This window comes from Papio anubis, chromosome 6 (genome assembly GCF_008728515.1).
Source record: "Papio anubis isolate 15944 chromosome 6, Panubis1.0, whole genome shotgun sequence".
In the NCBI taxonomy this organism is placed as follows: Eukaryota; Metazoa; Chordata; class Mammalia; order Primates; family Cercopithecidae; genus Papio; species Papio anubis.
Window position 1 is genome coordinate 127,420,628 of NC_044981.1, and position 12,602 is coordinate 127,433,229.

The following is a 12,602-nucleotide window of genomic DNA, read 5'->3' on the forward strand; positions in this document are numbered from 1 at the left end:
AAAAATTTAACACACATTGTTATGGAGCATTACTTTCTATTTGGGGAGAAATTTAATCAAAAGTTATCAAACTACTAGTACCCTGGTTTTCCTGCCTAGATGGACATCTACCATCTGCCACTACTAATGTTCCATAGATTGTTTTTTTGCCATGATAAACATGTAAGTTCACCAAGTTTCATCTTCTTCTGATACTCTATCCTGTCATCTCAGTGTCCCCAGCAGTGAGATTAGTCTTTGACAGAGATAGCCTCACGGCAGTCACTAACACAGACACCCTTGGTATAACTACATAATTGGGTCACAGATTAGCTAGATGCATAAAGATTAAGTAAGATAAATCCCTAAAAGGGGGAAAAAACCCTTCTTATTCTGTATTTGAAATCAAACTTCATAAAGTTTTCTTGTCAGCTTATCTCTGGCTGGTACTATCTTATGGCAACACATGCAGACTTCTCTGGGAGCACTTTTTGGATTCAGAGCTTATTTTACCAAATCTGAAAATAAATCCTGGTTTTCAGCAGAGGAATTCCAGTTAGTGGATCTGCATTTGATTTAGAAAATATGATCACATTTATAGCTGTGAGTGTTCTACAGAAATATTTTACTACAAAACACCTTTCCTCTGTGATAATTTGAAGAACTTCAGGAATTGGATTATATTTATTGGGCACCTACTATATATTGTGCAAAGTAGATAATCTCACTTGAATGTCATAATAATTCTGTGAGATAAATTATTATCATCATCACCTTTTGCCAATGAGAAAACAGACAAAAGGTCTTTAAGCGTCTTCTAGAATCATTTAGATTTAATGTGTTAATTCATTATGATAAATGAGCCAAAAATATTAACTCTAAAAGCAGAGTCAGTTTATGTGAATAAACCATTAAACTCTAATGTCATTCAGTGACACAAGGCAAATTTTGTGAAAATTGAGAGCAGTTTAGGTAGTATTAATAGCAGTTAGCATGTATGAAACAATGTATATTTTTAAAAGCCCTGCTACATACTGTATATTATCTGATCTTTGTAACGTAACTGTAACTTTCAATAGGATTAGGCAAGGAGTGTGACAATGAGGTTGGAGACAACAGGCACCACTGGAAAGGCTGAACAGAATGACAGCTAAAAAGAGCATGATGACCTTGATTTCCTCCTTCTTAATAAATCCACCATGGAAGTTATCTAAGAAAGCCAATTTCTAAAACATTTCTTGGAAAACATTCCATCAACCCACAAAGAAGTTTCAAACAGATAACGATCTGAGGCTAGTGGATAGAATCTTAGTCCGTTTCCTGGGAAGAGGGGCACTTCAGTTCTAATAGCTGTGGAGTGGGTTAAAGATGTGTAAGTAACGGAGCAATCTGGATGTGAGAAGGGGATCTTGGGGTTTGGTGGGAAGAAAGGGGCCCAGAAGCTGTGGTTTTTGTAGTGCACTGGCAGAGTCACCTGTGACCTTGAGAAAGGAAATTACAAACACCTGCTACACTTCAAACTATGCTACCCACATGCCACAGACAGCTGCTTGAAGAAAAGGAGTGAAGGAATGAGAAGGTGATTATTTGTATCACCCAAGAATGAGGTGATGGGGCTGCTTCCTCTCTTCCTTGAGACCTACTTGGTAAGCTCACTGTACACACTTAAGTTTCAGCTAATGTTCAAGCATGAATGACTGTCCAGCTGATATTCTAATCCTAATTCTTCTTTCTCGTTTACTAGAAAAAAGATCTTTATAATCCATACTTAGACTGTCACCACTTGGTAATTTAAAGAACCTAAAAATAAGCACAGCTCGGCTGGGCACAGTGGCTCACGCCTGTAATCCCAAGCACTTTGGGATGCCGAGGTGGGTGGATCACGAGGTCAGGAGATCGAGACCAGCCTGGCTAATACAGTGAGACCCCCATCTCTACTAAAAATAAAAATAAAAATAATTAGCCAGGCATGGTGGCGGGTACCTGTAGCCCCAGCTACTCGGGAGGCTGAGGCAGGAGAATGGCGTGAACCTGGGAGGCGGAGCTTGCAGTGAGCCGAGATCGTGCCACTGTACTCCAGCCTGGGCAACAAAGCAAGACTCCGTCTCAAAAATAAATAAATAAATAAAAATAAAAATAAGCACCGCTCAATAAAACTCCTGTCTTCCCCAGGACCTTCACTGGGCCTTTCCACTTTAGTTTTCTGTCATTGGTACTACCAGCTGTTTGGTCTTAAGAACAATACCTTAGTGTAATATGTTAAGCTTAGCTAGTTCTCTTATGTCCCACATATGTTGCTTTCTCCTTTGATTATATTTCCACAGTCTGACCTCTTTTGTCTATTTCCATGGCCAGGATCAAGGTTGTCTTCTCTGATGTGGAGAAATATGGTCTCCTTATCTGTATTTTTGTTTGCACTGTTGCTTTCTTCATCATAAGCAGCTACACTTCCTTTAACAATCATTTCCATGATGTTCTTTTTTTGTAACAGCTTGATTTGTATATAATTCACATGGCGTAAAATGCACCCTTTTAAAGTGTACTGTTCAGTGGTTTTAATATATTTTTAGAGTTTTGCAGCCACCACCTCTGTCTGATTTTGAAACATTCGTTGGCCCCCAAAAGAAATCTCATACTCATTAAAAATGATCCCTTCCATTTCTTCACCTCTAACAACTATTAATCAACTTTCCGTCTCTATGGGTTTGCCTATTCTGGATATTTTATATAAACGCACTGTGTAGCCTTTTGTGTCTGGCTTTTTTCACTTACCATAATGTTTTCAAGGTTCATCCATGTTGTGCCATGTATCAGAATTTCATTCCTTTTGATGACCAAAAATAATATCAAGTATATGGATATGCCACATTTTTTATCCATTAATTCACTGATGGACATTTTGATTGCTTCCATTTTTAGCTACCATGAATATTACTCTGTGAGCATTCATGTACAGGTTTTTGCATGGACATAAGTTTTCCATTCTCTTGGGTATATATTTAGAAGTAGAATTGCTGCATCATATGGTGACTCTGTTTAACCTTTTGAGGAACTGTCAAAATGTTTTCCAAAGCAACTGAACCACTTTACAATCACACCAGACATGAATGAGTGTTGCAATTTCTCCACATCCTAACTTGTTACTGATTCTTTATTATAGCTATCCTAGTGGATGGGAAGTGATGCCTCATGATTTTCATTTGCATTTCCCAATGACAATAATGTGAGCATCTTCTGAAATAACATTTGTATATTCTCTTTGGAGAAATGTCTAATTCAGATTCTTTACTCATTTTCTAATTCGGGAGATTATAATTATGTTTTATTATATAATTATGTATACTAGATTTTTACACTCTGTGTGTATGTGTGTGTGTGTGTGTGTGTGTGTGTGTGTGTGTGTGTGTGTGTCAGAGCTTATTTTACCAAACTGAGAAATAATTTTTGGTTTTCAGAAATGGAGTTGAAGTAGGCTTGCTCTGCTTATGGAGTAGCCGTTCTGTATTCCTTTACTTTCCTAATAAACTTGCTTTCACTTTATGGATTCTCCTCTAATTCTAAAAAAGAAAGAGAGAGAGAGAAGAGAGAAAGGAAAGGAAAGGAAAAAGGAAAGGAAGGGAAAGAAAGAAGAGAGAGGGAGGGAAGAAGGAAGGAAGAAAGGAAGGGAGGGAGTTGTAGGCATTCTACAGAAAATATCATTCCTTGTTAATACTCAAATAATTTAGGAATTTAATAATAATTATACCTAACTCTTGAGTACTTAATATGTACCAGGCATATAGTATGTAAATATACCTATATAGTACATAAAAATTGTAAAATTTTATAAAATATATATAAATTTTTAATGTAAATACATTCATATTATTTGTATCTAATTAAGTTAACCTGTTATTGACTTGTAAGAGTTATTTGTATAGTCTGGATACAAGTCTCTTCTTAGATACATTCAGCTCTCCGTGTCTGTAGGTTCTGCATTCACAGATTCAACCAACTACAAATGGAAAATATTTGAAAAAAAAAACAATATGAAAATAAAAATAATGTAAACAAAAAATAGTATAACAACTATTTATATAGCATTTACATTGTATTAGGTATTATAAACTAGAGATTAAAGTGTATGGGAGGATTGTGTAAGTTGTATGCAAATACTATTTTATATAAGGGACTTGAACATCCATAGATTTTGTTATCCAAGGGGGATCCTGGAACCAATCCTCTAAGGGTACCGAAGGTTGACTGTATATGATTTGCAAATATTTTCTTCCATTCTATAGGTCGTCTTTTTTCTTTCTTGATCATATCCTTTGACACACAAAATGTTTTAGATTTTGATAAAGTTTAGTTTACTCTTTTATTTTGTCACTTGTACCTATGATATTATGTCTAAGAAACCATTGCCTGATCTGAAGATTGACTCTCAGATTTTCTTATGAGGGTTTTATATATTTAGCTGTTACCTTTAAGGTCTATAATCCAGTTTGACTTTACTTTGTAGACAGTGTGAGTTAAGGATCCAACTTTATTCTTTTGCATTTAGCTATTGTTGAAAAAAGTCGGCCTGGGGGGTTGTTTGTGGGTTTTGGGTTTTTTTTTTTTTTTTCCTTTTAATTGTCTTGGCACCCTTGTTGAAAATCAGTTGACCAAAAATGTAAGAGTTTATATCTAGAGTCTGAATTTTTTTGCATTGATCCATACACACGCCTATTCTTATGGTCAGCATTACACTGTTTTAATTACTGTACCTCTGTAGAAGTTTTAAAATCAGGGTGTGGCCTTCAACCTTGTTCTTTTTTGAGATTGTTTTGGCTATTCTAGATCCCTTGCATTTCTGTAGGAATCTTATGATCACTTTGTCAGTCTTGCAATATTTGTTACGGGAATTGCATTGAATTCACAGATCAAATTGTGAAAACGTTGTCTTCCCAGTCTTTTAGCATGGGTCCATTTATTTAGGCCTGTTTAAATTTTTTGAGTGGTGTTTTGTGGTTTTCAGTGTATAACTCTTAGCGTTTTTTTGTTGTTGTTGTTAAATTTATTTGTATGCCATTGCAAATGGAATTGGTTTTATATTCAGATTGTTCATTACTCTGGTAAAGGTGTTTATCGCTTGGGTATAGAAAGATAAGTGGTTTTTTTGTATATTGGTCATGTATCCTGTGACCTTTTTAAATTTGTATATTCTAACAGTTTTTTTTTGTTTGTTTGTTTTAGATTTTCTTGTTGGGGGTGTCAATTCTTTGAGATTATCTGCATACTCTGCTAATAGAGATAGTTTTACTTCTCCTTTCCGATCTGGGTGCCTTTTTTTTTTTTCCTTGCCTAATTTTTCCAGTTAGAACCTCCAGTACAATGTTGAAGTGGTGTGAATGAATGTCCCTGTCTTTTTCCTAATCTTAGAAGGTAAACTTTCAGTCTTTCACCATTAATTATGAAATTAGCTATGCTTCTATGTGTGTGTGTGTGTGTTTTTGTGTGTGTGTGTGTGTGTGTGTGTGTAGCCTATATATAGCCTTTCTAGCTAGAAAGGCTATATATAGGCTTTATCAGGTTGAGGACATTTCCTTGCATTCTTACTTTGTTGAGTGTTTTTATTAGAAGATGTTGTTGAATGCTTTTCCAATCTACTGAGTTTATTCTGTGGATCTTACCTTTAATGCTATTAATATGGTCTATTACATTGATAGATTTTAGTATGTTAAGCCAACCTGTCATTCCCGTGACAAATCCCACTTGTTATGATGTATAATATAATCTTTTTCATATGTTGTTGTTTCTGTTTATTGGTATACTGTTGAGAGTTTTGCATCAGTATTCATAAGGGACATTGATCTGTAATTTTCTTGTCTGTTTTGGGATCATGGTAAGACTGATGGAATGAATTAGAAAATGTTCATTTGTCTCTTAATTTAGGAAAGTTTGTGAAAGATTGGCATTTCTTTAAACATTTGGTACAATTCACCAACGATGCATTCTGGGCAGTTTTTTGATTACTGATTTAATCTCTTTATTGGCCTATTCACATTTTCTATCTTCTTCAGTCAGTTTTAAGTTGCATCTTTCTAGGATTTCGTCCCTTTCATATAAGCTATTTAATTTGTTAACATACAATTGATAGTTCACTTCCTTATAATCCATTTTATTTTCCTAAAGTAGTTAGTGATACTCCCTCTTTCATTCCTGATTTTATTAATTTGGATCTTACCTTTTGTTTTTTTCTACCCTGGTCAGTCTATTTGAAGTTTTGTCTATTTTCTTGATCTTTCAAAGAACCAATTTTTATTTCACTAATTTTCTCTACTCTTTTTCTATTTGTTGTTTTATTTATTTCCACTCTAATTTTTTTTCCCCCTGCTTCCTTTGGGTTTAATTTTTATTTAACAATTTTTAAGGTATGGAGTAAAAACATTCACTTGATATCTTTTTTCTCTTAATAAAAACATTTACAGCTATAAAATTTCATCAAATTACTGCTTTTTCTATACCCCATATATATTGGTATATGTGTTTTTCTTTTCATTTATTCTCTTGTAATTTCCCTGAGGTTTTATTTTTGGACCCAATGGTTATTTGGAGTATGTTCTTTATGTTCCTTCCACACATTGCGAAATTTTCTGTGAATGATTTTCAGTTTATCATGGTTGGAGAACATAGTTTCTATGCTCTCAGGTTTTTAAAATTTATTTATTTAAATAAGTTTTATTTTTGGGCCTAACATATTGTCTCCTAGAGAATGTTCTAGTACACTCGAGAAGAACATGTATTCTGCTTTTGTTAAGTGAAGCATCCTATAGACATCTATTAGGTCTAGTTGTTTACAGCATTGATTAAATCTTCTATTTTTATGTTGATCTTTGAGACTGTATCAAGTACTTACATGTGTATACTTTTTAAGTCTTCCTGATTGGTTGACCCTTTTATTTTTATAAAATGTCCTTCTTTGTCTCTAGTGAGTTTTTCTCTTAAAGTCTATTTTGCCTGATATTAGATTAGACACTCCAGTTCTCTTTTGATTTCCATTTGCTTCCCTTTTTTCAGCAGTCTTGTGTCCTTAAATCTGAAGTGTTCTTCTGTACATAGCTTGTAATTGGATTATTTATTTTATTCATTTGGATAATCTCTGCTTTTTATTTGGAGTGTTTAATCTGTTTACACTTAATGAAATTACTGATAAGATAGGATGATGTCTACAGTTTGGTTTTGGAGTTTTATATGTCTGATGTATTATTATTGTTGTTTTTCCTTTGTTCCACGATTAGTCACTTTGGGGGGTTAAATTAGCATTTTTTACTATGTAATTTTAATTTTCTTTTCCCTTTAGCATATTTTCTTGAGTTTTTTGAGTGTTTACCCTTAGAATTACAATTAACATCTCACAACAATCTGGTTTGGATTAATACCAAGTGAATTTCAATAGTATATAAAAACTTTGCCCCAAGATAGTTCGCTTCCCTTCTGCCTCCTTTGTGCTGTTCTTCTCATGCAAATTATGTCTTTATACATTTTAAGCCCACCAGCTTATTTTTATAACTATTTCTTTACAAAGCTTTTTTAAATTAGATGGAGAGAAAAGAATTACAAACAAAAACATATATATATATATATATGCTGGTTTTTATATTTTGTGTAGTTACCTTTATCAGTGTTCTTTATTTCTTTAAATGGATTTTAGTTACTGTCAGTGCCCTTTCATTTCAGCCTGAAGGACTTCTATTAGTTTTTCTTGAAGGGCAGATCCACGAGCAACAACCTCTCTTGAGTTACCAATTATCTTGCAATGTATTTATTTCACCTTTTTTTTTTATTTATTTTTTCGGTGACCCAGGACACTGCTTTTCCTTCCTCTTTTGTTTTTTGAGATAGTCGCCCAGGCTGGAGAGCAGTGGCACGATCTCAGCTTACCGCAGCCTCTGCCCCCAGGTTCAAGTGATTCTCCTGCCTCAGCCTCCTGAGTAGCTGAGATTACAGGCACGCCTCACCACGCCCAGCTAATTTTTTTGTATTTTTAGTAGAGACAGGGTTTCACCATGTTGATCAGGCTGGTCTTGAACTTCTGACCTCATGATCCACCCGCCTCAGCCTCCCAAAATGCTGGGATTACAGGCGTGAGCCTCCGTGCCTGGACCGTCCCTTTTTTTTTTTTTTTTTTTAAAGGATTGTTTTGCAGGATAGTTTGAATTCTTGGTTGAGTCTGCTTTCAACACAGTATCAAAAGCATCATCCCACTAACTTCTGGCCTTCACATTTTTTTATGAGATATCTATTGTTAATCTTATTGAGAATCACTTCTGTGTGATGAGTTGTTTTATTCTATCTTGTTTTATTCTATCAAATATACTATCTTTGGCCTTCAGTCATTTGACCATGATTTGTCTAGATATAGATCTTTTTTAATCTATTCTACTTGGAGTTGATTTAGCTTGTCAATGTGCAGATTAATGTTTTCCATCAAATTTGGGAAGTTTGGGGTCATTTTTCCCCCTTTCTCTGACTCTTCTTCTGGGAGTCCCATTATGCGTATGTTGGTACATTTGATAGCATCCCATAATTCTCTGAGGCTCTGTTCATTTTTATTCATTCTATTTTCCTTCTGTTGCTCAGACTAAATCATCTCAATTTACTTATCTTGAAGTTTACTGATTCTTCTGCCAGTTCATATCTACTATTGAGTCCCTCTAGTGAATATCGTACTTTTCAACTGCAGAATTTCACTTTTTTTTTTTAAATTATATCTCTATATTGATTTTTTGTTTTGTTTGTTTGGTGAGGTATCATTTATACTTTCTCTTTAGACAAGGTTTCCTTTAGGTCTTTGAACATACTTATAATAGTAGTTAAAATATTTGTCTATTAAGTCCAACATCTGGGCTTTCTCAGGAGCAATTCTGTTAACTGTTTTGCCTCCCATATGGAGACATACTTTCCTCTTTCCTTGCATCTTTCATAACTTTTTCCCAAGTGGATATTTTAACTTATATAATGTGGCAAACTGGAGATTAATTTATCTAGTCCTAACTCATATCACCACCTAAGGCAGGTGCAGTGTTAAACAGCTACCATTAATTGCTTTTGACAAATGCCCTAGGGATATAATCATTCACACAGCATGCTGTGAGTCAGATCTTAAAAAGATGAGTCCTGGGATATGGTGGCGGGCACCTGTAATCCCAGCTAATTGGGAGGCTGAGGCAGGAGAATCACTTGAACCCAGTAGGCGGAGGTTGCAGTGAGCCGATATTGCACCATGGCACTCCAGTCTGGGCCACAGAGTGAGACTCCATCTCAAAAAAAAAAAAAGAAAGAAAGAAAGATGAGCCCTGGGAATGGAGCTTTTCAGGGAGCTGCTACACAGGTCATAAAGTGACATTTCTTTGAGATTGGGCTTTGGAGGTGCTCCAGAACCATTCTGCCCTGTCTAGTAACTGCATAGTTATGAGATTATTGGCTTGTAAGGCTACCACCAAGTTGGCAAGGGGATAATACCAATAGAGAAAATTAAAATTCCACAAAGCTTGCTGTTTCTGCTGATATTTGGCTGTTATTCTTAAATTCACACTCTTGAGATTATTGTAAGCCTTTAGTTAGTTTACAGAGTTCTGATAAAGTTGATTTTGACTGTTAATCCGAGTGTTCTTGCATTGGTGGAGGAGCCCATTTCACTGCCTCAGTGTTCTGGAAGTGATTCCCCTTTACTCATTTATCCTTAAGCTCAGAGTTTTCCATTTGTTTCTGAAGATTCTATTTGCTACTTTCTATTTTGCCATTCAAAAGACTCTTTCATAAGTTTTAGAGTCCCCTAATCAACTGTCTACATTTCCTTATGTATCACAATTAGAATTACATGCTAACATAGGGATGTTTCTTTTCTCTTTTTTTTTTTTTTTTTTTTTCATAGGTGGAGTTTCACTCTTGTCGCCCAGGCTGGAGTGCAGTGGTGTGATCTCAGCTCACTGCAACCTCCACCTCCCACGTTCAAGTTATTCTCCTGCCTCAGCTTCCTGAGTAGCTGGGATTACAGGTGTGTGCCACCATGCCCAGCTAATTTTTTTTGTATTATTAGTAGAGACGGGGCTTCACCACATTGGCCAGGCTGGTCTCAAACTCCTGACCTCAGATGATCCACCTGCCTCAGCCTCCCGAAGTGCTGGGATTACAGGCATGAGCCACCACACCCAGCCAGGGATGTTTTCTACTATGCTTCTTCATTATCCTTTCTGTTATTATATCCTTATCGTCTTCCCCATAAACCAAATGCTCATATGCATGTACATGAGCTTCTCCTAGAATATTTGGATTGACACTGGAATTAGATAAGCCTTGGTGTTTTAGTAAAATAAGCAGTTAATTATCAATGTCCGGCTATCTGCTTTCTCATTTAATTTTAGTACTCAAGATTTCTTCACAGCCTTTTTTTTTTTTCTTTTTTTTTTTTTTTTTTTTCGGAGACAGAATCTCACTCTGTAACCCAGGCTGGAGTGCAGTAGCAACATCATCACGGCTCACTGCAGCCGTGGTGACCTCCCGGGTTCAAGCAGTCCTCCTACCTCAGCCTCCTGAGTAGCTGGGACTACAGATGCATGCCAGCACACCCAGCTAATTTTTTTATTGTTTTGTAGAGATGGAGGTCTCACTGTGTTGCCCAGGTTGGTCTCGAACTCCTGGGCTCAGGTGATCCTTCCTCCTTGACCTCCCAAAGTGCTGGGATTACAGGCATGAGCCACTGTGCTTGGCCTCTTCACAGCCTTTCCACAGTAACTTTAGTCATTTTAGTACTTTCCTGCCACCCCTAAGTACCAACTTCAGTAATCAAATGGACACAAATGTTAATGTATGCATAGTATTTATGTTAATATATACATATATGTGTATGTGGTACGTGTATGCCACCACCTTGGTCTCATTTCAATTTCCCATGTAGCTTCCTCCTTTGGTGGCCTCAACAGATTGTGACTGAGAAATGAGTATGCAGTAAAGTACTTTGTTGATCTTCTTCAGGTTTCTTCATTATTAATACAGAAATGCCAAGTCTTTTTTTTCTTTTGGAATGAGAAAATAACTTTATTTCATTGTGGGGAGCGGGCCGATGTCCAGCCTCAGAACTTCTGGAACTGCTTCTTGGTGCCGGCAGCCTTGGTGACCTTGAGCACGTTGAAGCACACTGTCTTGCTCAGGGGCCAACACTCGCCCACTTTAACGATGTCACCGATCTGGACGTCCCTGAAGCAGGCGGACAGGTGCACAGACATGTTCTTGTGGCGATTCTCGAAGCGGTTGTACTTACGGATGTAGTGGAGGTAGTCTCGGCGGATGACAATGGTCCCCTGCATCGTCATCTTGGTCACCACACCAGAGAGGATCCGCCCTCGAATGGAGACATTACCAGTGAAGGGGCATTTCTTGTCAATGTAAGTGCCCTCAATAGCCTCTTTGGGTGTCTTGAAGCCCAGACCGATGTTCTTGTAGTACCGCGGGAGCTTCTCCTTGCCAGTTTCTCCCAGCAGGACCCTCTTCTTGTTTTGAAAGATGGTCAGCTGCTTTTGGTAGGCACGCTCAGTCTGAATGTCCGCCATCTTCCCAGCCGGCCTGAAAAAGGGAAATGCCAAGTCTTTAAGACCCTTTTTTTGGCATAATTTTAAGGAAAGTGACAAGCAGTCAACCAAGCAGGTTTATGTTCCCATGGTTCCATGAGTGCTTATAATGTAAGTCTAGTGATTAAGAAGAGCATAGACTTGGGAGAAAAGCAGACTTGCTCACATGTCTACTCTGCTAAATTGTATAACTTAAAAATAACAATTATTTTAGTTTATAGTTAAAGAAACTAAGGCATGATAAATACTAAATGGGGTAGTTAGGAATATATGTGTGTGTGTGTATATGTGCATACATGTATGTGTATAGTATAAAATGGTTAACACCTTCCTGAGACATAGCAAGCATTAAGTAAATGGTAGATACCTATATTCCTAAATATATCTGGACAAATACACAGGCATGTCTATAATGTATCAGATGATTAATAGTTACAGTAAATGAACATCAGTGCTGAGAGAAAACCCAACTGAGGTCTGTATGGTTGTTTTAGAGCTAACGAGTTCTAAAACCTTGGTTGAATAAAATTAAAACATCTAAATGAGATGTTTAAAAAACAGAATACCTCATAAGATACAGGAGATTATTATAAAGGCAGGGTCTCACTTTGTCATCCAGGCTGATGTGCAATGGCATGATCTCAGGAACTGCAGCCTTGACTTCCAGGGCTCAAGCTGTCCTCCTGCCTCAGCCTCCCAGGTAGCTGGGACTACAGGCATGCACCACCATGCCTGGCTAATTTTTGTATTTTTAGTAGAGACAGGGTTTCACCATGTTGCCTAGGCTTGTCTTGAACTCCTGGACTCAAGCGATCCTCCCACCTCAGCCTTCCAAAGTGCTGGGATTTACAAGTGTGAGCCACCACGCCCAGCCCAGGCTACACTAAATTTATTTAAAAATCAATTGTGCTGTGACATTATGACAGCTATAACAAAAGTAGGCAATAGGAATTTTTCAGCTCCATTATATGGGACCACTGTCATATATGCAGTACATCACTGACTGAAATGTCATTAGGTAGTGTATGTCTG

At 36.8% G+C, this 12,602-nt stretch overlaps 2 protein-coding genes across 18 annotated transcripts in view; one reads left to right on the forward strand and one right to left on the reverse strand.

Moving 5' to 3' along the window:
- The window catches only part of AHI1 (Abelson helper integration site 1), a 216,920-nt gene that overhangs the window by 150,371 nt on the left and 53,947 nt on the right, over positions 1 to 12,602 (forward strand). The gene's annotated exons all lie outside the window — the stretch shown is intronic.
- On the reverse strand, positions 11,020 to 11,580 carry LOC108585586 (40S ribosomal protein S11-like). Its single transcript, XM_017958313.2, has one exon. It carries the CDS (start codon positions 11,550 to 11,552, stop codon positions 11,076 to 11,078), a length of 477 nt encoding a protein of 158 aa, XP_017813802.2. The 5' UTR covers positions 11,553 to 11,580; the 3' UTR covers positions 11,020 to 11,075.